At 42.5% G+C, this 24645-nt stretch overlaps 2 protein-coding genes across 7 annotated transcripts in view; one reads left to right on the forward strand and one right to left on the reverse strand.

Moving 5' to 3' along the window:
• The window catches only part of LOC121922948 (zinc finger BED domain-containing protein 4-like), a 152303-nt gene that overhangs the window by 62603 nt on the left and 65055 nt on the right, over positions 1-24645 (forward strand). The window lies entirely within an intron of this gene.
• LOC121922967 (zinc finger protein 883-like) lies at positions 8652-24337 on the reverse strand. Of its 2 annotated transcripts, none has more exons than XM_042452978.1 (5): positions 24083-24337; positions 21937-22058; positions 19150-19276; positions 17584-17670; positions 8652-10605 (listed from the first exon to the last, which is right to left on the reverse strand). In XM_042452978.1, exons 2-5 carry the CDS (start codon positions 22048-22050, stop codon positions 8924-8926), a joined length of 2010 nt encoding a protein of 669 aa, XP_042308912.1. In that variant the 5' UTR covers positions 22051-22058; positions 24083-24337; the 3' UTR covers positions 8652-8923. The 2 variants fall into 2 exon arrangements, with proteins under 2 accessions (XP_042308912.1, XP_042308913.1); XM_042452979.1 differs by having other exon boundaries at positions 8652-10602; positions 24083-24336.

Below are 24645 nucleotides of genomic sequence, written 5' to 3' on the forward strand. Positions count from 1 at the left end.
GCAACCCGGCCCCCGGCTCAAAAAGGTTGCCTACCCCTGTATTAGATAATGATCTAGAAAAAAGATTTGGTAAATTGATATTTTATCTAACTACAGGATAATTTATGCCTTAAACTGGAAAAACAAAGAGGATATAGACTACAATAGGTGGATGTGGAAAGTGTTAGACATGTTAGACATGGACACACTTACCTGTTTGGCGCAAGGACTCTCTTGGGAAGCCTGTAAAGAAATATGGAAGCCGTTTATTACATTTTTGGAAAGAGAAAAGAACACTATTTTTTATTAGATTAAATATAATACAGTACAAAAATATTTGGGCTATGTAATTATAAGACTTACCTAAGGTAGATAATTCAGGTTTAATAACTCTCTTCATTTTCTGTTATTTTATGTTTGAAGGAAAGACCTTATCAAGAAAGGGAAGGAAAAGGCGCAGAAAAGTACATGGTGAAAAGCTCTCTTAGTTTTCTTTATATATAAATGTGCTTTATAGCTGCAGGAAGATTCAGGATGTATCATTATAAAATAAGTCTGTAATTAAAAAGCAATAAGTAAGTTTCTTAAAATATAAAAGGTAGATAGTAAATTCACATAGGATTAGCATTTGAATTTTTTGTATATCATTTAGCAAGGCTGTAGTAGCTTCCAGGAAGAAATAAATGTATGTTTAATGTTTAATGTTTAGTGAACTCTTAAATTTAGTTAATTTAGGTTAAGTATGAGCAGAAGAATCTTAGGTATGTTTAGTCTAGGTAAGTTTGTTACACGTGTGGAAGGGCGCCACCATTTTGTACATACCCAATACGTACTAGGGTTAGGGGTGTCGGGAAGTGACGCCCCTTCCTAACCCTAGTACGTCCTGGGGACGAACTATAGGCACGTCTGTAACGCGCCTAAACAACTTAACTGCAGGTGCATTGTTCCCAAGTTGTTTTGACTAAGCTGTACTGAGAAGGAGTTTGTTCCCAGGACTCTGCTAAAATGCCAGACGCGGGTACTTTTGTCCAAATATATAGTTACACCAGGTTGTGAGGTGGATGTACAAAAGTGGTAATTGTGTGTGTTCTATCTTAGATCTGTCAAAAATGTTATAGACTTGCCTGTTAAGATTTCTTTACTACAAATAAAAGTTGTCCATTCAAACAAAATGGGTCTGGTTTCTGTCTTTTGTTTCTGAATTAAACCTGTGGGCAGGGTCTCACTGACACAAAGGCATTACTGATTAATCTAGGATAATAAACAGAATGGTAATGAAATAAGATTTATGGGCAACCTGTTCTCAGTTTGCAATTGCGTGCATCCCAGGTAGATGAAGGGAATGCTGTGGATATAGTACATCTTGAGTTCAGTAAGGCTTTTGACAAGGTTTCCCATGATATTCTTGCAAACAAGCTTGTAAAATGTGGGCTAGACAAAGGAACCGTTACGTGGATTTGTAATTGGTTGACTGGCCGAAGCCAAAGGGTGGTCAGCAATGGCTCCTTTTCATCCTGGAGAGAAGTGTCCAGTGGGGTGTCCAGTGGGGCTCTGTCCTGGGCCCAGTGCTATTCAACATCTTTATCAATGACTTAGAGGACAAAATTGGGAGCATACTTATCAAATTTGCAGATGACACCAAATTAGGAGGAATAGCTAATACTCCAGAGGACAGGATCAAGATCCAAAATGATCTGAATAGATTAGAAAACTGGGTCATAGCTAACAAAATGAAATTCAACACAGAGAAATGTAAGGTACTGCACTTAGGGCAGAAAAAATGAAACGCACACATACAGGGTCATGGGTGACACCTGGCTGAATGAAACTACATGTGAAAGGGATCTGGGAGTCCAAGTAGACCACAAGTTGAACATGAGTCAACAGTGTGATGCGGCAGCTAACAAGGCCAATGCGATTTAAGGCTGCATCAATAGAAGTATAGTGTCTAGATCAAGGGAAGTAATAGTGCCACTCTATTCTGCTTTGGTCAGGCCCCACCTGGAATATTGTGTCCAGTTCTGGGCACCACAATTCAAAAAGGACAATGAGAAACTGGAGCATGTACAAAGGAGAGCGACTAAAATGGTGAAGTGTCTTGAAACCATGCGCTATGAGGAACAACTGAGGGAGCTGGGGATGTTTAGCCTGGAGAAAAGAAGGTTAAGAGGTGATATGAGAGCCCTGTTTAAATATTTGAAGGGATGTCATATTGAGGACATAATCTCCAAAGACACACAATCCCTAACCATTGATTATTTGATTAATATGTTCTCTCTAGGAGTCCTCCAGCACAACTCTGCCAAAAGTTGACTATAGGGTTGTGCTGGAGAATCTAGAAGCTCCTAAAGAAAACACTTCTCTAGGCATTTGTAGGTCCTCCAGTATGATTCTATAACCAGCTTCTGGCAGATGTTGGCCATAGAGTTGTACTGGAGGACCTGGAGATCCCTAGAGAGGCCTTCTCTTAGGATAAATTAGGATAAATAATATATTGTTGTTTAATTTGTGGTTTTTCCACATTCACGGGGGCCCTTCATCCCTAACCCCGGCGAATGTGGAGGTGCCACTGTATGTGAAATTCATGGTGTTGCTATAGGTTGATAAGTCCCTTGAAAGTGTGCACACACAAAGAAAATAAAATATCATCACAACCTGTTTTTAGAATTAAAGGCAGAAAACTTCTTGGGTGTAGTACAAATACTTGATGGGGAACATCCAGCTTACAAGTAAGATCCTATCACTGGTAAATAACATACTAGGTCAATATTTAAATAGCAGGGTTTTCAGATGGCACACAGTTTAGGCTGCATCTACATGGCAGAATTAGTGCAATTTTTACTCTGCTTTAATTGCATGGCTTAATGCTATGGAATTCTGGGACTTGTCAATTTGAGAGATATTTAGTCTTCTCTGTCAGAGAGCTCTGGTGCCACAACAAACTATAAATCCTAGGATTCCATAGGATGGCGCCATGGCAATTAAAGCAGTGTCAAACTGCATTTATTCTGCCATGTGGCAGCAACCTGGGCTTGCAAACAATGCTATCACAGTGAGAGAGGGGAAGGCGATAGTTGCTCCCAAGGTGATCCAGCTTCCAATAGCCCAGATTCATGCCCTGCAACATTTCACAAGACAAAAAATACTATGAGGAAGAACACTGAAACTAGGCCTGGCTGCAGTGATTTGCTTTTGCCTAAGCCTCCTGGGAAGAGGGCAACTAAAATGGTGAAGGGTCTGGAAACCATGCCTTATGAGGAAAGACTAAGGGAGTTGGCTATGTTTAGCCTGGAGAAGAGAAGGTTAAGTGGTGATATGATAGCCCTGTTTAAGTATTTGAAGAGGTGTCATACCCAGGAGGGAGCAAGCTTGTTTTCTGCTGCTCTAGACCTCTAGAGACAGAACAACAGATGTAGTCAAGATGGCCAAAATTGTGCCTAAGGAAGAACACACAAGTTAGGAGGGTCTGCAGCAGTTTGGTTTTCTCTAAGCCTCCTGAGAAGAGCAAGACTCCTTCCCCTCCACTGAAATAAAGGAGTGCAAGCATAGTTTTGAACTTAGTTTGCAGCAATGGAAGCCAGCTGAAGACAAAGCATGAAGAGAGAGAGAGAGAGAGAGAGAACCTGGGACATTTTTAAAAGCAGCTGGAAAAAGTGGGACAGCGAAGGATGAACCAGGAGTGTCCCTGCCGAAGCAAAAGGGTACAAAGACATGGAGCCAAGTCTCCAAAGAGTCTCCTGAGTGTTCCTCCATGTTTCTAAATCGGACACCCATTTAGTTTTAAGAGTTAAACGTTTGAGGCCCTGTAATCATGCCAGGCTGGCTTTTATATGAGGTGTTTGTTTTAGGTGATGCTTTTTCAAACTTCTGTATGTTTTTATCTTAATTTTCATACTGTTTTAACTAGGTTATTTTAATTGCTTTTTTAAAAAAATGTTTTTAAAGTGTTCTTATCTTGCAAGCTGGCCTGGGTCCCTTTTCGGGAGAAAGGAGGCACACAAATGAAACAAACAAACAAAGAAATAAACAATGGCCCTTGTGGTCTCTTCCAACTCTATGATTCTGGAAAGGAGAAAGAAATGGACCCTGTCCACACCTTTAAAACTAACTGATCTATATTTTATAAATACTGTATAAATAAATATACAATATGAATCAATCTTAAAGGTACTACTAGAAACTTTTAATAATAATAATAATAATAAAGCTGCTACAGATTAACCAGATTACTTCCTTAAAATGTGCAATGAAATTGTCAGACACACAATTAGACCAAAGTCATCTGAACATCAAAAGTAACATTCATCTTAACATAAACTTTATTCTTACTCATTGCTAAAGTTGCACCACTGATTTTTAATAAATATTTTATTAATAAATTTAGAGTACATTAAAAGCAGGGAAAACATCCACTTAAAAGAAAAATGATAAAAAAGCAACAGACTGGAAAGAAACAGAAAAAGAGAGAAAAAGATGCATTTACTGTATTTCCAACTATCCTACTGATGACTCTAAAACTTTATACATAAGGCTTTATTTCTTCAAATCTGACACTAGTCATACACTTCTTCTTCTAAATTATGGCTGCATCCACACTACAGAAATAATCCAGTTTGACACCACTTTAATTGCCCTGGTTATCATGCCATAACTAACTACAGTTCCCAGGATTCCATAGCATTGAGCCACGTTAAAGTGGTGTCAAATTAGATTATTTCTGCAGTGCGGATGCAGCCTAGATCTACCAATAGTCAAAATTTACAGTTAACACATTATTCTCATTATGCTGCAAAGAGAGAAGCAAAGGTTCCCAGTCTTTCAAGAGCGTCACCAGAGATTTTTCTCGAACCAAAGGAGATCATTTGTCCACTTCTGTCAGGTTAATTCCCTTTGACAACCAGTCTATCAATGTTACTGTAATATTCTTCCAACATTGTGCAGACAATCATCTTGCTGCAGTAATCTTCCATATTTCTTCTCCATCTGATCATTGATCAGTCTCTACAAATACAGTAAACCCCCAGAATCTTCTGGATCAGCGCATGCAAGTGAGTCCAAAATTTCTTAACCTCCCCAAAAGTCCTTCACACAGGATAAAGAGTTTCAACCTGTTGCTCCCATTTCCAACATACATTAGAAGCCTCTTTATAGATTTTGGCCAATTTATACATTTTGGTCAAATACCAATGATACATCATGTCATAAAAAAATCTCTTTAAGATCATAATACCATGTAAATTTAATTCCATTTGTCATTATAGTCACCCCTCCTTTTTTGTGGGGAATCCATTCTGGAGGCCCTCACAAAAACAGAGTTTCACTTATTTTCATTGGCTTGAAAGAGATTGCCATAATCCCATGACCACCCCATGCGCACTCCCCATTCATTCCCCCTCTGTTTGACCTTCGCTCATAAGCAAGGGACACAAGTCAGAAGACCACGAGAATAGGCCTATAAGTAGCGGCTGGCATGAAAGAATTAGGCAAGAGGGAGACCTGGTTAAATGCCAGTCCTGCAGCCACAACCTTGTGAGTTGGATCCTAGAGGGCTCCCAGGTTGACTCAGCCTTCCATCCTTTCATAGGTCAGTGAAATGAGTCCCCCAGTTTGTTGTGGGCAACTGTCTTAAAGACTGTAAACCACTTAGAGAGTGCTGAGTTCACGGATAAGATGTACAAAAAGGTACATGCTGTTACTGTAAGATCCTAAAAAGTACTGTAAAGAAAAACCACTGGGCATGAAAGTTAGAATCAACTGGAATCATCCAGTCCACTGTAGTCTCCATTAACATGTATGGATGCAAGCACTGGGCAGTAAAGAAAGCTGACAGAAGGAAAATAAATCCACCTGAGATGTGGTGCTGGACAAGACCAGTGAGCATACTGCGCAGAGCCAAGAGGACAAACAAATGGGCCCTAGATCAGAACAAACCTGGACACTCCCCAGAAGCAAGGCTGATGAAACTGAGGCTGTCGTATTTCAAAGACATCATGAGAAGACACACACAACTCACTAGAAAAGACTAGACATGGTAAAGGGAAGTGGAAAGAAAGGAAGACCACAGGCCAGATGGAGATGTCATTCACAGTCTTGACATCACTCAAGGTTGATTCAAGGGCAGTTAACAATAATAATTGTCATAGGCAAATTCTGAGCCCCTTATGGGATTATGGTAAGCTCTTGCAAGTTTTAGGCACCTTCCCTCCATGAAAGTTCATAGAATCATAGATTCAGAAGAGACCACAAGGGCCACATCCAACTCCCTGCCATGCAGGAACTCACAATCAAAGGCACCTCCGACAGAAGGCCATCCAGTCTGTTTAAAAACCTCCAAAGGAGGAGACTTCACCACTCTCCATTGAGGGAATGAGTTCCACCATCAAACAGCTCTTACAGTCAGGGAGCTCTTACTTTAACGTTGAGCTGAAATCTCTTTTCCTGTAGTTTGCATCCATTGCTCTGGATCCTGTTCTCTGGAGCATCAGAAAACAAGCTCCCTCCATCCTCAATATGAATTCAAAGTTTGCTATAGAGGAAATAAGAGCTCTCCCTTGAAGCATTTAACCTGCCAATAGCCCATCTGCCCCAAGTACTTTACCACTTTTAGGTGTGGTACACACCGCCCCTTTGGGGTGGCCTGTAGCCGCCCCTTTTCGCTCTGGGTTGGGGGCAAGGCAGCCTCACCAGCAGCCCTGTGGCCCCAATCTGGAGTTTTTCTGGACCACGGAGAAGCGGCAAAATGCCACTTCTCTGTGGCGCAGAAAAGGGGTGTCCTTGGGGCTTCATGCCCCTGGCCACCCCAGGAGCCAGAGCCATGGGAGAAAAGAGCCCCCTGGCCCCTTTCTCCCTGGCATTGTTCCCGCAGCCATTTGGTTGCTGCAGGAATGATGCACACGACCAAAAGGAGCTCCGTTTCGGAGCTCTTTCCCGCACTGGAGCCCGGCCACCATAAGCTTGGACGCAGCGCGTGCGTGATGTCATCATGGCGGCCCCCATATGGACAGCAGATCACCATGATTATACCGCCACCACGTACCAGGGTTGCAGGGCAAGCAAACAAACTCCACCCCCACACAACCCTAGTATGTGGCCAGGCTGAAGTCTTCTTAAACACCTCAACTATCTCCCTCACAGCAAGAGGGGCATTCAGTATGTATTACTGAAAAACGGAAAGAGTTGGCAGGGTTTGTTTGCTTAAATAGTCTCTGCTTTTTCCAGTAAAGTTTTCTTTTATATTTCAGCAAAGATAGGGAAATACTGGATGTGTTCCTGTAGTCAGAAATACTAAAGGAAAACAAAGTTCATGATGGGTGGTACTCTCCTTCTCTGGAGGTTGTTAAACAAAAGCTGCCAAGAGGGCTTTGATGTATTTCTGGATGGCCCTTGAGAGCTCTTCCAACTGTATGAGTCTATGATTTTGGCTGCTGCTGCACTGCAGTTAATGCAGTTTGAGACCACTTTAACTGTCATGGCTCTATCCTATGGAATCCTTGGATTTGTAGTTTGTTGCAGCGCCAGAGTTCTCTGATAGAGAAGGCTAAATGTCTGAAAAAACTACAAAATTCCATAGTACTGGGCCATGGCAGTAAAGTGGTATCAAACTGTATTAATTCTGCAGTGTAGGTGAAGCCATCGAGAAGAGTAATATATAAGAAAGACTTCTTGGATATGTTCATTATCCATAATTCTTTCCCCTCTCTTGTACCCTTATTATTTACCCTCTATATTTTCTCAGCTTGTACCCCTTTGCAATCAAGTTGTAGCATTGTTTCATGAAGGAATGCGAAGCAGCAAAATATAAAGTTATGTACCATGTTTTAAAATCAGTCCTTGACCGCTATATTTGTTCTGTATGTTTTCAGCCAGAGAGATGTTAATAGATAAGCTCTCAGTTTTAAAGTATATTTTAACAGAGTAAAAGTTTGCAGTGCAGCCTTTATCATCCTTCATTAGACATCCTTCATTTGCCCATTTAGAAAGGGCTGGGGGCATTTCTGAAACTGCTAGCAATCACGTCTCGTATTTTATGCTCCTATACAGAAGCCATGTTTATTTTTTAATATCCTCTTTCTCCCTCAAACTCAGCATGAATCATCTTCAAACATCCCTCCCTGATAACTGCTAAGATGTAGGGATGAGTTCTTTGCAGAGTATTTGCTGTTGAAACTATTGCTCAGCCAGACTTTCTATTGCAGCCATGGCCATGGAAATCATCCTGCTAACTGTTAACACGGCATCATGAACATAATCTGGAATCATAGAACCGAGTCCTATTGCTCATGTTATGAGAAGTAAAATAAACTCATCCCTCCACATTTGCAGCTTTGATTATTCATGGATTTGATTAATATGTTCTCTTTAGGAATATCCAGGTCCTCCAGTGCAACTCTACAGCCAACTTTAACCAAAAGCCGCACTGAAGGACCTAGAGATTCCTAGAGAGAACACTTCACTAGGCATTTGTAGCCCCTCCAGCACAATTCTATGGTCAATGTCTGTCAGACGTTGACCCAGAGTTGCACTGGAGGACCGAGAGATTCCTAGAGAGGTGTTCTCTTAGGTAAAAACATAGTGTTTTTGTTATTTGTGGCTTTTTCACATTAACAGGGTCCTGTGCCCCAAACCCAGCGAATGTGGAGGGATTTTTAAAAATCACTGCCATTTTAAAAAAATTCAACCTTTTTCTGTTTATGAAATCCAGCAGAACTCATAACAAAAACACACCCTGCTTGAAGGTATAATATCATATCCCCAGTTAGCAGAGGGACTTTTCCCCATAAAGGAACAAATGCCAAATTGTATTTGAATCAAGCTTCTTTTTCTAACAAATCTTGACCTACATGCCATCCATTTATCTGGCTTCTCCTAAGATTCTCAGGTTCCGAGCAGAAACAGATACAGGCAATGATTTGTTGGAGAGTTTGGACCAAAGCTGTACAGGACTTTAGAGCTCATGACCAGCACTCTGAATTGTCACTGGGAACAAACTGGCAGCCAATGAAAGTGTTGAAGCAGGAGAGTTGCTTGATTTTGGCAAACAGTCAACATTTTGTAGTTTCTCCCCTATGTGAGTTCTTTTGTGTTTAATGCATGAGCCACTATCTATAAATGTCTTTCCACATTCCATACATTGGTACGGTTTCTCCCCTGTGTGCATTCTTTGATGCCTACTACATGATGCACTAACACTGAAGCTCTTCCCACATTCCATACATTTATAAGGTTTCTCCCCAGTGTGGGTCCTTTGGTGCACAGTCAACGCACTGCCATTATTGAAGCTCTTTCCACATTCCATACACTGATACGGTTTCTCTCCTGTGTGGGTTCTCTGGTGTAAAATCAGATTTCCACTCTGGCTGAAGCTTTTCCCACATTCCATGCATTTAAATGGTTTCTCTCCTGTGTGGGTTCTTTGATGTGAATAGAGACCTTCACGCTGAGTGAACCTCCTTCCACATTCCATGCACTTATAGGGTTTCTCCCCAGTGTGTGTTCTTTCATGTTTAATACATGATCCACTACTAGTAAAGCTCTTCCCACATTCCATACATTTATACGGTTTCTCCCCCGTGTGAGTTCTTTGGTGTTTAATACATGATCCACTATCACCGAAGCCTTTTCCACATACCGTACATTTATGTGGTTTCTCCCCCGTGTGAGTTTTTTTATGTGATTTCAGATGTTCACTCCGACTAAAGCTCTTTCCACATTCTGAACATTTATAAGGTTTCTCCCCGGTGTGGATTCTTTGATGTACAGTCAATGCACTGCCATTATTGAAGCCCTTTCCACATTCCACGCACTGATATGGTTTTTCCCCGGAGAAATAAGGGCTCTCTCCTGTATGGGTTCTTTGATGGATCTTCAATGCACTGGTATCCCGGAAGCTCTTTCCACATTCTGTACACTGATACGGTTTCTCCCCCGTGTGTTTCCTCTGATGTGCATTAAGAGCATCATTCCTACGGAAGCTCTTTCCGCAAATTAGGCATTTAAATGGTTTTTCTCCTGTATGGATTTTATGATGATTGCTACATGCTCCGCTATCACTGAAGCTTTTTCCACATACCGTGCATTGGTACGGTTTCTCTCCGGTGTGTTTTCTTTGATGTACCATAAGAGCAGAGTTGGCAGTGAAGCGCTTTCCACATTCCATGCACTGATACGGTTTCTCCCCTGTGTGGATTCTTTCATGGATTGTAAGGGCAGAGCTTTTAATGAAGCCCTTTCCACATTCCAGGCATTTATATGGTTTCTCCCCTGTGTGGAGTTTTTGATGTGAATGTAGATACGAAAGCTGACTGAAACTCTTGCCACATGTTTTACACTGATATGGCTTCTCCCCTGAGTGGATTCTCCAGTGTATAATGAACTGTGATTTAAATCTGAAGATTTTCCCACAGGCAGGACACACTTCACTGTGATTTTCCTGGAGGGTCTGGCTTTCACAGGTATCAGCTCCCTGAGCAGCAGAGGATTTCTTCTTTCCTTTCTGGGGTTGGTTTCCCTGGTCCCTTCGTTCTCTCCGTTCATTTCCCAAACTCTCTTTTCCTGCTGCATGCTTGGCTGTTTCTGACGACATCATAGCAGCCTCCTTATATTCCCTGTCATCTTTCTCATTACCTGCTTGACAGAAAACAAAAAGAAAATCTCATTAGTAGTTGAACACAGGAAGCAGAAAATCTTATTGGGAGTTAAGCAGAATTAGCTGCTTCTTAGGTGAGATTCATCTCAGTGTGTGTGTGTATGTGTGTGTGTTATGTGCCTTCAAGTCATTTCTGATTTATGGCAATCTTAAGGCAAATCTATCAGGGGGTTTGCTTGGCAAGATTTATTCAGAGGTGGTTTGCCCTTGCCTTCCTCTGAGAGGATATAATTTGCCCAAGGTGACCCAGTGGGTTTCATGCCTAAGCAAAGAATCGAAGCCAGGGTCTCTAGAGTTGTAGTCAAACAACTGTGCCACACTGGTTCTTCGTACACAAAATTTCTGCTTCCTTCAGAAAATACTATTTTATTAGCAATACCTGGAATTCATTTGTGGATCATTTTCCTTTTAGTTTCATAAGGAAAGAGACACATACAGAATATGCTCTGTTATGAAGGTGTACAGTTTTTCTGAAACAACCTATTATGCTGTTTTGGACTCAACCTATCTGTATATCTAAGAACCAGCATAGCATAGTGGTGTGAGTGTTCGACTACAACTCTGGAGACTAAGGTTTGATTCCCAGCTTGGCCATGAGACCCACTGGGTGACGTTGTACAAACCACATTCTCTTCAGCCTCAGGGGAAGGCAATGGCAAAACTACTCTGAACGAATGTTGCCAAGAAAGATTTGGCAGGGTCACCATAAGTCGGAAACAACTTGAAGGCACACAACAACAACAACTCTGTTTATTTATCTACAGTACTAGGAACTTACAAGGTTAAGCAACCACCTGAAAGATGCTCAAAATGATCTTGCTTTTTTGCCTAGGATAGCAATAACACATATGTGGCAGTGGCCTAATGGAGTCATAGTGTGAAGGGGACGGTGTGTTGCTAGTTAAAATAGTCCATTTAAAATAGCGCCGGAGTTTTTTCGTAACCCGAAAAAACTTTCGTAACCCAAAACAATAATTCCCTATGGGATTTTTTCTTATCCCGAAAAATTCGTAACCTGGGTATTTCGTATCCCGAGGTACCACTGTATAAAGGTCTGCAATGTATTTGAATGCTAAATTAGAAAAAAACACACAACAAAGATGTTGTACCACACAGTTCTTTTACAAATTAAGTATTTTTTTAAAAATGAAATCAGTTGTTACTCTGTTTTGATTATATGTGCATGCTGATGTTCCAGTGCAATTTCTTTTAGTGCTTTAAATAATTTTTTGTGTTTCATGTCAGTGAATTAAAGTGAAGATGCCAGCCACAGATGCTGGCGAAACGTCAGGAAGAAACTTTTCTGGAACATGGCCACATAGTCCAAAACCCCCACAAAAAACAATTAAAGTGGCCATCTGTCAGGGATGCTTTGATTGTGAGTCCCTGCATGGCAGGGGTTGGACTGGATGGCCCTTGGGGTCTCTTCCAACTCTATGATTCTATGTTTTGAAAATCCATTAGAAAGCTTTACCGATGCCTTGGTTGATACCTGGAATAACGATTTTACCAGGGCTATAAACAGCATCACTCCTGAGCATCCTTTCCAGCCCGCTCCTAATAAAAAAAAACATGGTACACTGAAGATCTTCGTAAAAGGAAGCGGACTGCGCAATGACTAGAGTGCCGCTGGCAGAAACATCAGTGTTTATCCAACGGCACTCCATGAGATTCTATAGAAGTCTTATGGAGTGACAATAGATGCAGCAAAATTCCTTCTATGCTGCACGTATTGCATCCGCTGAGTCTCATCCAGCAGAGCTGTTTAGGGTGGTCAAAGAGCTAACTCAACTGTCTTCCACCCTAAACATATTATTTGAACCAACTAAAGCCTGCTGTGATGCTTTTAATAACATTTTCGCGGATAAAATCTCTCGGATAAGGGCTGATCTGGATGCCAGCATTATAGCAGAGATGGGAAGAGAGATATCCAGTGACTCTGTGGACCTTGTTAGACTGGATCATTTTGAGTTTGTAAATACTGATGAAGTGGACAAGATTCTTGGATGTGTCAGGAGGATGACATGCCCTCTTGATCCTTGCCCATCATGGTTGACCGCCCAGGGAGGGGATGCAACAAAAACATTACTACAATCTATAATCAATGCATCCCTCAGGGAGGGAAGATTTCCATCACAATTAAAGCGAGCAATCATTAGACCGCTTTTGAAAAACTCTCCCTGGATTCCCTGGTGAGAAACAATTATAGACACGTCTCTCTTTTACCATTTTTGGGCAAGGCAAACGAGAGGGCAGTTGCCTTCCAGCTCCAAGCTGTCTTGGATAAAGCCGATTATCTAGACCAGGGGTCGGCAACCTGCAGCCCGTGGGCCGGATCCGGCCCGCCAAGGCCTTCCTGCCGGCCCCTGCACAGTCCTGCCACCGATTGCTACCGATTTCCCCCATTTTCGCGCCGCTCCGGCCGCCATTTTGTCTTTCAAAATGGCGGCCCAAGCCTCGCGTGACCTCAGGATGGCAAAAGTCACGCGAGACTTCGGACGGCATTTTGAAAGACAAAATGGCGGTGCCCATCTAGGAGGCCTGGTGAAGCCCCTGGAGCACTCCAACAGGGCTCCAGGGGCTGCAGTGGGCCTGCAGCAGGCTCCACCTTGCCCTCCGCCCTCCTCCTCCTCCTCCTCCTCCTCCCTAAGAGCAGGAAAAGGAGGAGAGGCAGAAGGAGTGCAGAGCCAGGGAGAAAGGGAGCCAGAGCGGCAGCTGCAGCCACAGCCACAGCGAGAGGTTGGTAAGATTCATTGGGGGAGGGGGTTAGCTGAAGTAAAAACAGTTGAAGAAGAAAAAAGTTGAAAAAAGGGAAAAAAGTTGACAGAGTGTGCATGCTTGCTGCAGTTTATTTTCAATTGCATTTTAGTAATTTCCTTGCTTGTAACTTTATTATTATTATTATTACTACTACTACTACTACTACTTGCCCTGGGTGTTCTTTCTGCAAAATGCCCTCTCAATGAGAAAGAGGAGGAGGAGGAGGATGAGAAAGAGGAGGAGGAGGTGGAAAGGTGAGTCATTTCAGGTCTGCCTTGGGTTTTTTCCATTAATTTTTAAAAATATATAACACTTATTTTTGTTTTTTTATTTCATTATTTTTATTATTGCTTTTTATTTCATTTCATTATTTTTATTATTGCTTTTTATTTCATTTCATTATTTTTATTATTTATGAAGGTGAGACAGTGTGACTTTCCAAAGTGCTGTAACAAAGGTCTGCTGTAACAATGATAGTGGTGTTGGTGATGATGATGATGCTTCGGTGGAAGCTCCACCCCCAGTGTGTGGCTCTGCCCCTGGAGGGTGGAAGCTCCACCCTGGCATTGTGGGCTTCCACCCCCAGAATGTTGTAAGCTCCACCCCCCAGTCTCCCCCCCCCAGTTGTCTGAGGAACAGCAACCTGGCCCCCGACTCAAAAAGGTTGCCTACCCCTGATCTAGACCCATTTCAAACTGGTTTCAGAGCGGGATATGGAGTTGAGACCGCCATGGTCGCCTTAGTCGATGATCTCCATCTGGGCATCGAAGGGGAAGTGTGACCCTGCTGGTGCTCTTGGACATCTCAGCAGCATTCGATACCAATGACCATGGTATCCTTCTGGAATGCCTGAGGGAGTTATTGGGGGCACTGCACTCCAGTGGTTCCATTCCTACCTCTCAGGCAGATTCTAGATGGTGATGCTGGGGGACAGCTGCTCTTCCAAGAGAGAGCTGACATCTAGCGTCCCTCAGGGCGCCATTCTGTCCCCTTTGCTTTTCAACATTTACATGAAGCCGCTGGGAGAGATCATCTGGAGACATGGGGCGCAGTGTCATCAGTACGTTGATGACACCCAAATTTATTTCTCTATGTCCCCAACTATTGCAATGACTAGGGATGGCATCTTTCTCCTCTGGATGCCTGTCTTGGATTGGTAATGGGCTGGATGAGGGGGAAAAAACTCAGACTGAATCCAGAGAAAACGGAGGTACTCTCAATAGGTATCCCAAGTCCAGGGATGGAGTTTTGCCACCCAGTCCTGGATGGGGTGATACTTCCCCTAAAGAATGAGGTTTACAGTTTGGGAGTACTCCTGGATCCATCCTTACAATTGACATCCCAAATAGATGCGACGGCCAAGAGTGCTTGGTATCAGCTTTGGTTGATACGCCAACTGTATCCCTACCTGGACCGAAAGGACCTTGAAGTAGTATTACTTGGACTGGCAATCTCTCGGTTAGATTTCTGCAATGCGCTCTACTTGGGGCTACCCTTGTACCAAATTTGGAAGCTTCAATTGGTTCAAAATGCAGCAGCCAGATTGGTCACCGGAACATCTAGGATTGACCATATAACACCAATACTGAAATCTCTTCACTGGCTGCAATACAAGGTGTTGGTTATTACCTTTAAAGCCCTACATGGCTTGGGCCCAAGTTCCTTGCGGGAACGCTTCTCCTACATAATCTGCCCCGCACTCTTAGAACATCTGGGAAGTTCTTACTAGAATATTATAAGACCAGGTTAATGATAACTTCACATAAGGCATTCACTGCCATGACCCCAAGATTATGGAATGACCTACCGGAAGAGATCCGTCTCATTACTACCTTAGAGGCCTTTAAGGCGGCACTCAAAACGGATCTCTTCTGGCAGGTTTACCCACTGAATTCCATATAAAAAGGTTATGACGACTGCTCTTCCTTGACTCTGATTGTTGGCTAATGGACAAATTGTAATTTTTAGAGAACTAATAGGAATTCTTGGTAAATTCAGTGTTAGTATTTTATTGTTGTACTGATTGTAAATTGTACTAAGTGTCTTTTAATGTTGTAATCCCGCTTTGATCCGTAGGAGAGGTGGGAGGTATAAATAAACTATATTATTATTATTAACCTTTATTTATAAAGCGCTGTAAATTTACACAGCGCTGTACATACAATCTTTTAGTCAGACGGTTCCCTGCCCTCAGGCTTACAATCTAAAAAGACACGACACAAAAGGGGAAGGGAGTGGTGGTGGGGAATGGGATCAGGTCCAGCAGATCTTCTCCACCTCCGAGGCCTGGACCAAGGCAGATGGACTGGAGGAAGGGCTTGGCTTCTTGATGGATGGTTAAAAGGTTATGGTTATATTACTACTACTACTACTACTACTACTACTATTATTATTACTACTATGGTACCCTTCTCTGCCCCATCTCCAAGAGGGGACCTGGGAGTTCTGGTCCTTCTTGAACAGACACACTCAGAGGGTGGTGGCAATGCTGGGGGAGTCCTGTTTTGTCCTCTAGTTATTTAACTTGCGCTGGTAACGCTAGTTGAGGTTCTGGGCCGAAACACCACCGGTAGGCTGATGACCTCCAAATCTTTTTTCCTTTCCACCTCCAGGGAAGCTGTTCAAGTCCAGGACAACCTGCATCTGTATTTTATTCTGTTTACGACTTGTCTGTTTTAATATTGTTATGTAAAGAGATAATGGACTGCAGCCCATGAAAGTGTATGCTATTATTTAACAAACCCTCTGACAAAGAAGCTCCTTTTTACTAACTTCTTTTAGGCTTAACCAGCCTCCCGTCCTTTCTTCTTGATTTCTGTCCAGCGGGAAGCTTTTTTTTATCAGCAACACCACCGGAGTTTCCTCAGCAAGATTTATTCAGAGGGGATTTTCTTTTATTGCCATCCTCTGAAGCTGAGAGAGTATGACTGGCCCAAGGTCACCCAAAAGGTTCCCATGGCAGAGCGGAGATCTGAACCCTGAAAGCGACAAACAACAATCTGCTTGGTCATGTCACATGCTCTCGACCTCAGAGGAAGGCAATGCCAAAAACAAAAAACAAAACAAAACAAAACAAAAAAACCCAACCTCCTCTCAATAAATCTTGCCAAGAAAACCCAATGACAGGTTTAGGGTTGCCATAAGTTGTAAACAACTTGAAGGCACGCAACAACAACTCCAGATTCCTAACCAAACACCCAAGCCACTACTCTACACTGGCTCAAAATGTGTGATACCTGGCTTGAAAGTTTTATATGTAGAACGATCTAAGAGTCTTAGTAAAGCACAAGCAAAACATAAGTCAACAGTGTGATGTAATGGCCAAAAAAAAGCCAATAGAGTTCTACAGTATTTCAATAGGAATGTAGTGTCCCGACTGTGATTCTCCTCTGTCTCTCCAACCAAGAATATCTGTTCCATTTTGTTCAGTCTCCACACCTATCATCAGCTCTAGGCAGAGATGTCACAAAATCACAGAGTTGGAAGAGATACAAAAGTTCATCAGATGAAACCCCTACTCCCATGCAGATAGATATAATCAAAGCACTCCTGACATTGGGACATCCAGCCTCTGGTTAAAGATCTCCAAAAAAGGGACTTCACTACCCTCCGAGGAAGGAGTGTGTTCCACTGTCAAACAGCCCTTAATGTCAGGAAGTTCCTCCTAATATTGAGTTAGAATCTCTTTTCCTGTCGTCTGAATCTGTTGCTCCATATCCTAGTCTTGGGAGCAGCAGAAAACAAGATTTCTCTTTCTTCATTGTCATCCCTTCAAATCTTTTAACATGGCTATCATGTCACCTCTGACCCTTCTCTTCTCCAAGCTAACTATACCCAGCAGCCTAAGTGGCTCCTCATAGGGCATGGTTTCCAGACCCTTCACCAGTTTGTTGCCCTCCTCTGGATATGCTGCAGCTTCTCAATATCCTTTTTGAAGTGTGGTGCCCAGAACTGGACACAGCATTCCAGATGAGGCCTCTTTCCCCTCGGCCAAGAATGTCTGTTCCACAGTACTGTTCGTCCTGTATTTATATGTCATCCTTCTCCCAGAACTCTGTCTTGGGCCAGAACCCACCAAGTATGTCTGATCCATTGGATCCATTGGAATAATTCACACTTCATTTGTGTGTTGGACTGTCTTCAGAGCCACCCCTCTGCCCCTGAGCAGAACCATCCCCACCAGACATGTATGCAGGTACCTGCAGATCTCTCCCTTTGTACAAAGCCCTGGTCAAAGGGTTCTTCTCCTCGTTCCAGCCAAGAAATCAGGTCCGGCTTTGGATAGTCTACCAAAGAAACAGAAAGGGTTTAGTTAATACTCCATATATTCAAGCGTTCCACATCCGTTCCCTGATTTGCCTCCCTACTCAAAATTTTCTCCCAAGAGCAGAGAAATAAAATGGATCCTCCACATTTGCTTGGGTTAGGGGCACAGGACCCCCAGGAAAGTGGGAAAAAAAACCACACACACACAGACACAAAAACACTTTTTTTAACCGGAGAGAACACTGCTCTAGGAATCTCCATGTCCCTCAGGATAACTCTATGATCAACATCTGCCAGAAGCTGACCACAGAAGAGTGTGGTGGAGTCTCCCTCCTTGGAGGTCTTTAAACAGAGGCTGGATGGCCATCTGTTGGGGATGCTTTGATTGAGAACTGCAACTGCAAAAAATAACCTTCTACATGCCATCCCTTTAGGTATTTAGGCAAGAGGTTGGACTGGATGGCCCTTGGGGTCTCTTCCAACTCTATGATTCTATGACCTACAAATGCCTAGGTGACTGTTCTCTCTAGGAACCTCTAGGCCCTTCAGCATTTATTTTGTGGAGGTTGACCACAGAGTCATGCTGGAGGACCTAGAGATTCCTAGAGAGAACATATTAATCAAATCCATGAATAATCAAATCCGCAAAAGTCAACGTCACAAATATGGAGAGCTGAATGTATACAAGGTTATTTCCATAACAGAATCATAGACTCACAGGGCTGGAAGGAACCATAAGGGACATCTAATCCAGCCCCCCTCCCATGCTGGAATCCACAATCAATTTGTGATTTATTTCCATCTACAAATCATTCCTCCATTGGTTTGTGAGTTCTCAAAAACAGTGTTCCTCTTCAGTGTAGCATGAATCCAATCCAGAGAACGGTTAACCATAGCAACATTTACAGGGAAACAGAACCCATACAACATTTGCAAACATTGTTGCTGTTGTTAATTGCCATCGAGCAATAAATGCACAGTTGACTTTCAGGTTAAAAAAACCAGGATAATCAATGAGCCTGTATTTGTGTCCCCCCCCCCCCCGACTTTTGTGGGGATCCTTTTATACTGGGTGTTTTGGATTATGTTTTTTAATTTTTGTATTTTTTAATCTTAATTTTATATGTTTTGACTGGGTTATTTTAATGGTTTTTTAAAAAATTGTTTCTAAGGTGTTCATCTCTTGTGAGCCGCCATGAATCCCTTTCTCAGAGAAAAGCAGCATAAAAATGAAATAAATAAAATAAATAAAAGTAAATCCTATATGCCTAACCCCGCAAAAGCTGAGACTGTCCTTTCCCTGCCACTTGATGTCATATCCCCAGGTTCTCAGAATGAGACAGAGACAAACAGGATACAGAAGGCAAAAATTAAAGCCTTATGCTCTTATCCATTACCAGTGACAAACCCTGCAAAAAATCTCCCTCAAAATGGAATTCTGCCTTTTGAAAATTCAATTTAGTGGCACAACATCCATGGCACATGGGCCCGATCCTTACCCGGAAAGGCCATGTTGCCGTAATTCTCCAGCATGACTTCTTTATAGAGAGCCCTCTGGCCCGGATCCAGGAGGTCCCACTCCCCCTTGGTGAAATACACAGCCACCTCCTCAAAGGAGACCCGGCCCTGGAAAAGAGAAAACCACAATGTCTTACAGATAGGATTCTCTCCACACAGAAACAGTCATGCTCCACTGTTTCAATAGGTTATGGAATCACAAAATCTTAGAGTTGGAAGGACCCATAAGGTCCATCAATACGACTACTACTACTACTAATAATAATAATAAGGGATACTCAACCTATAATCAATCATCAGCATCCTTATTTTTACAAGTTGAATACTCTGAAATACTCCAAAATTGCCTATGTGGGTGATTGAGATAGTGTCACCATTGCTTTCTGATGGTTCAGTATACACAAATTCTATTTCATGTAGTTATTCAAAATACTGTATATAAAATTTTAAGCTCTATTATTACGCAGCATGCCTTAATTGGCTAGAAGAATGGTTCAAATTAAGGGATGAAAGTTTATTAGATTTGGAATGTGCCAATTTAAATATGGGAATTCATGCGTATATGTGGTACACAAAACCCAAAGAAAACAGTATCTTTAATCATCATATGCTGAGAAAATCTTTACTTAAAGTTTGGTATAAAGTGAAAAATCAATTTTATAGTCACATTCCTCAATGGGTTTCCATACAAGAGGCATACTACAAAAGAACCAAATGTGAGAATCAACAATGGGTAAGATATGGAGATTTAATCAATAAAACCACCGAAGGGAAACTTATCATGAAAAAGATAGAAGAAATCAATATAAATGGAGAAATGCAGGATTGGTTTTTATACAACCAATTAAAAAGCCGCTTTAAAAAAGACAATGAAACAGTTGGTTTGACAACTGACAGTAACGAAATTGACAAAATAATGACTGATAAACAAGGTAAACACATTTCTAAATATTACAAACTATTGAAGGGAAGAGATTTAGAAAATGAATTGATTAAACATAATATGATAAGATGGGCACAGGACACTAAAAAAATAATTAAAATAGAAGAATGGGAAAAATCGTGGAAAGGGACCAACAAATTTACTTTATGCCAAAACTATAAAGAGAATTACCTGAAAATGTTTTATAGGTGGTACTTAACTCCCCAAAAAATCCATCAAATTTACAAATCAGGTAACATCAATTGTTGGAAATGTGGAAGACCAGAAGGGAATTTTTACCACATGTGGTGGCTGTGTACCAAAGCAAGAGATTACTGGCAAATGATCCATAAATTTATAGAAGGCATTCTTAAGATAAACATACCTTTTGAAGCAAATTTGTTCTTGTTGAACATGACCCATAATATTAGAAATGTAAAGGCAAACAGGATTATATTATATATGGTCACCACAGCAAGAATAGCATATGCACAGTATTGGAAAGCATCAAATAATCCATCAATTGAGGAATGGTTGAGCAAATTATATGAAGCCAGAAATATGGATATATTATCTGCATTATTAAAAGGAAAATCTGAAGAAAATGTGAAAAAGGAATGGAGTGTTTTAGAATTGATTGAGGGGAATGAGTTATTGGATAATTTAAATAAATAAGGTTGATTTAAGGGGGGGGAAATTTTTTTTTTTTTTAGGAAGCACCATGTGAAAATGATAGAACGAGTTATAGACCAGGAATAAATAAATAGCTTGTAATGTGCGGTATTAGCCAAATGTAAAGGAAGTAATAACTAGAAGGTGTATAATATGAGAGATCTAATGTAAATATGTGTTTATGTCTTTGTTTTTGTATGTTAAATGTTGGATTTATATTAGGTTATGGGAAAATTCTTTATCTCTTTTAAGTTGTACTATTCTATTCTAAATAAAAATTTATACCAAAAAAAAAAAATACTGTATATAAAATTACCTTTCAGGCTATGGGCATAAGGTTATACAACACATCAATCAATTTCATGCTTAGACTTGGGCCCTATCTCCAAGGTTATAATATTCCAAAATACAAAAAACTCCCCAAATCCCAAACACTTCTGGACCCAAGCATTTCGGATAAGGGAGACTCAGCTTTTATTGTTGTTGCTGTTATTCCAACCCCATGAGTACACAACTGCAGCCCTCCTAAAAAGATGTCCATCCAACCTCTGTAAAAACCCTCAAAGGAGGAGAGTCTGCCACTCCAAGGCAATCTGTTCCTTCCTAATGTTCAGGTGGAATCTCATTCCTTGCCGTTTGAATCCATTGGTTCATGTTCTATTCTCTGGAACTGCAAAAAATAACCTTCTACATGCCATCCCTTTAGTTATTTAAATATTACTCTATCTTGTCCCCTCTTAACCTTCTCTCCTCCAGGCTAAACACACCTACTCCCTAAGTCACTCTGCAAAGGGTTTGGAGATTTCCAGACCTTCCACTATTTTGGTTAACCTACTCAGGATATGCTCCAGCTTGTCAACATCCTTACTGAACTGTATTGGCCAGAAATGGACAAGGACTCTTCCAGGCGAGGCCTAACCAAAGCAGAATAGAGTGGCACTTCTATCTACACACTATCCTTCTATTGATGCAGCCTAGAATTGGATTGGCTTTTTAGCTGCCACATCACACTGTTGTTCAACTTGTGGTTTACCAGGATTCCTACAAGGCAATAGGAAACTACTCCTGAGACCTTGTGGTGGGACCACCCAAAATATAGTCAGTTCCCTCACTAATACAGTAGTATCACCATGAGTCACAATGAGAGAAAAAGGAGAACTTTCCGCTTTCTTACCTGGTTCTCTTGAGATCTTCTTACACCCAAACGAAAGGAAGCTGGAGGCTTCATGGCAGCTCCTTTTCCTCCATCCTGAAGCCAAGAGGATCCCGAGCTCGGCTCCAATGCCATTTTGGTACCTGGAGAAAAGAGAGGAAAATGAGGCCACCTCTATGTCTCCTGACTCTCTGGAGAACAGAGAAAGGAGGACCCATGTTTATGTGATGTTGAGAACTGGCATCCTTGCTCAGCCTTCAGGGGATGATGGGAAAACTACTGCCCTCTCCACACGTTTGGATTTCCTCAATTCAGCCTTTCAAGGTCTCTTTCCTTTATTTTCTAGAGGGCATTCGTTGCTTTGTTTCAATTTGTACGGCATCTTAAGTCCCTCTTCTGGGAGAAAGGTGAAATATTAATAGTAATGGGATGTTAACAACAACAGCAGAAAGGTAATAATAATATGGGTTGATTTTTGTCTCTTGCACCAAAAGCTGTGAAAAATCAAGAGTAATGCAATTCACTGAAGATCTAGGAATATGGATAGAAAGGATTAGAGCAGATGATGATAGCAGGCAGCAGACATGGATAGAAAGGACTGGAGCAGATAACAATTTGAACTCCCCTCCTCCTCCTCCTCCTCCTCTTAGCCCCCTCCCCAGCCTACAAATAGCAGGACAGCTCTTCCCACTAGGCTGCACTGCCTCACTGCTCCTCCATTGCAGGAGTCTCCCCTCTGCACCCCTACTGTGGCCTCTTTGGAGATTGTGAGAGCTCCCACATTTGGAGACGAGATCATTGTGGAGTATGAACAAGGCCGTTTTACAATTTTTGCAAGACCTTGTAAACTGGGAGAGGGTCTGAATTGCTTCCTGGGGCAAGGAGAGATCTTCCTTTCTTTTGGGTGCAATGAACCAGGACCCCTGCCCATACATTCCAACATGGCACCAAACATGGTCTCTTCCCCACCTCCTCTTTCTCCCCCTGAAAAAGCACATTCTCCCCTTTGCCTCTTTCTAAGGAGGCCTGGTGGCGCAGTGGTTAAATGCCAGTCCTGCAGCCACAATGTTGTGAGCTCAATCTTAGAGGAGGGCTCCAAGGTTGACTCAGCCTTCCTTGCATAGGTCAGTAAAATGGGTATGCAGCTTGTTGGGAGCAATTGGCTTATAGACTGTAAACCGCTTAAGGAGTGCTAGTTCACTGAAAAGTGGCATAGAAACGTACTTGCAATTGCTATTTGTCTGCTGCCTCCTCCACCCACAAGGCTCCTCCTCCTCCTCCTCCTCCTCATCATCATCATCAAAGGAGCTCCAAAGGAAACTCCCCCTCCCTCTCTGGAAAAGGAATTTAATTTAAAAAACTGGACATCACTACCTCTCCAGGAGATGTGAGGTAGAAAGCATTACCTGGGGGAAATGACCTCTGAATAGATTACCCTTCCCTCCCTCCCTCCTTCCAACTGTCATCTTCTGGCCTTTGAGGGAGTGAAAGGACAGGCCCAACGCCATCGGGCCCGTCCTCAGTTAAGAAGAAGAGCCCTCCCTCCGGTCCATCTGCCTTGGCCCAGGCCTCAGAGAGAGAGAGATCCCCTCTCCCCACCACCATTCCCTTCTCCTTTTGTGTTGCGTCTTTTTAGATTGTAAGCCTGAGGGCAGGGAACCCTCTATTATCCCCTCTGTTGTAAACTGCCCAGATTCCCAGTGATTGGGCGGCATATAAATAAATCCTATTATGATTATGATTATGATTTCATAAAATTACCTCATAATACAGTGCCCCCATGCCATACGCGGGCACACTATACGCGGCTTCCACCTTACACAGAAGCCATGTAACAATAAAAGCTATGGCATGCGCCGCCATGTGCCATGCATTCCAGATCCCCATTGTTTCCTATGAGGTGTGAGTATATGCCGATTTCCCCTTATGCCGGGGGATCCACTGTATATATTACGCATACATTTCATGCACATATAGCACAGGCACGCTGCCTCTTAAGTGGCTCTGTGTGGGAGGGAGAGGTGAGGCGGGGGCAGGATTGAACTGGAAAAGACATCATATTATGGGGTAATATCTGCTGCTGCGTTTGGGGGGGAGAATTACTTCCGAATATACGTCACACCAAGATGCGTGTCGTGGGTTTGTGTGGACATACACACACGCATACCTCCCAGAAGCGAGGGCGCAGCGCGGACGAAACGGAGCTCAGTCGGGAGAGAGGCGCTTAGGGATTGTTACAAAGCAAGGCCCGCTTCGAAGGCTGTGATGCCAGAGACACCCGAGGAGAAGAAGAAAGGCTGCCCTTCAGTCCTCCAAGGGACAGCGAGACGCGCGCTGACGTTCCTAGAGCGGCCAGGAGGAGAGGCGTATCCCGGACAGCAGTCTAACGAAGAGCGAGAAGAGCGCTGAGATTCCTAGAGCGGCGAAGGAGGGCTGTCTCCCTCACTCCTCCCAGGGTAAGCGAGAGGAGCACTAACATTCCTAGAGCGGCAAGAGAGCCTCAACTATTAGCGAGACGACGACTAAAATTCCTAGAGCGTCGAAGGGAGGGGCATTTTCCGGTCAGGATCAGCGAGAGGCGAGTTATTCGAGCCCTAGAGCGACAACAACAGAGACACCCTCCTCAAAAGGTTAGCAAGATGAAGTAATATTCCTAGAGCGCCAAAGCGGACATGAGATGACTTCCGGTCGATTCCCCAAGGGTTAGCGAGACGTGCACTTGGAATTCCT

This window comes from Sceloporus undulatus, chromosome 2 (assembly GCF_019175285.1).
Source record: "Sceloporus undulatus isolate JIND9_A2432 ecotype Alabama chromosome 2, SceUnd_v1.1, whole genome shotgun sequence".
In the NCBI taxonomy this organism is placed as follows: Eukaryota; Metazoa; Chordata; class Lepidosauria; order Squamata; family Phrynosomatidae; genus Sceloporus; species Sceloporus undulatus.

Bases quoted from the DNA above. Each gene is read 5' to 3' on its own strand.
- LOC121922967 (XM_042452978.1), bottom strand. From the start codon at position 22,050: ATGGCATTGGAGCCGAGCTCGGGATCCTCTTGGCTTCAGGATGGAGGA. The intron at 19,277-21,936 runs GTAAGAAAGCGG...TCTCTTTTCCAG, and splicing joins GAAGATCTCAAGAGAACCAG to GGCCGGGTCTCCTTTGAGGA. The intron at 10,606-17,583 runs GTACCTGCATAC...TTTTCTGTCAAG, and splicing joins ACAAAGGGAGAGATCTGCAG to CAGGTAATGAGAAAGATGAC.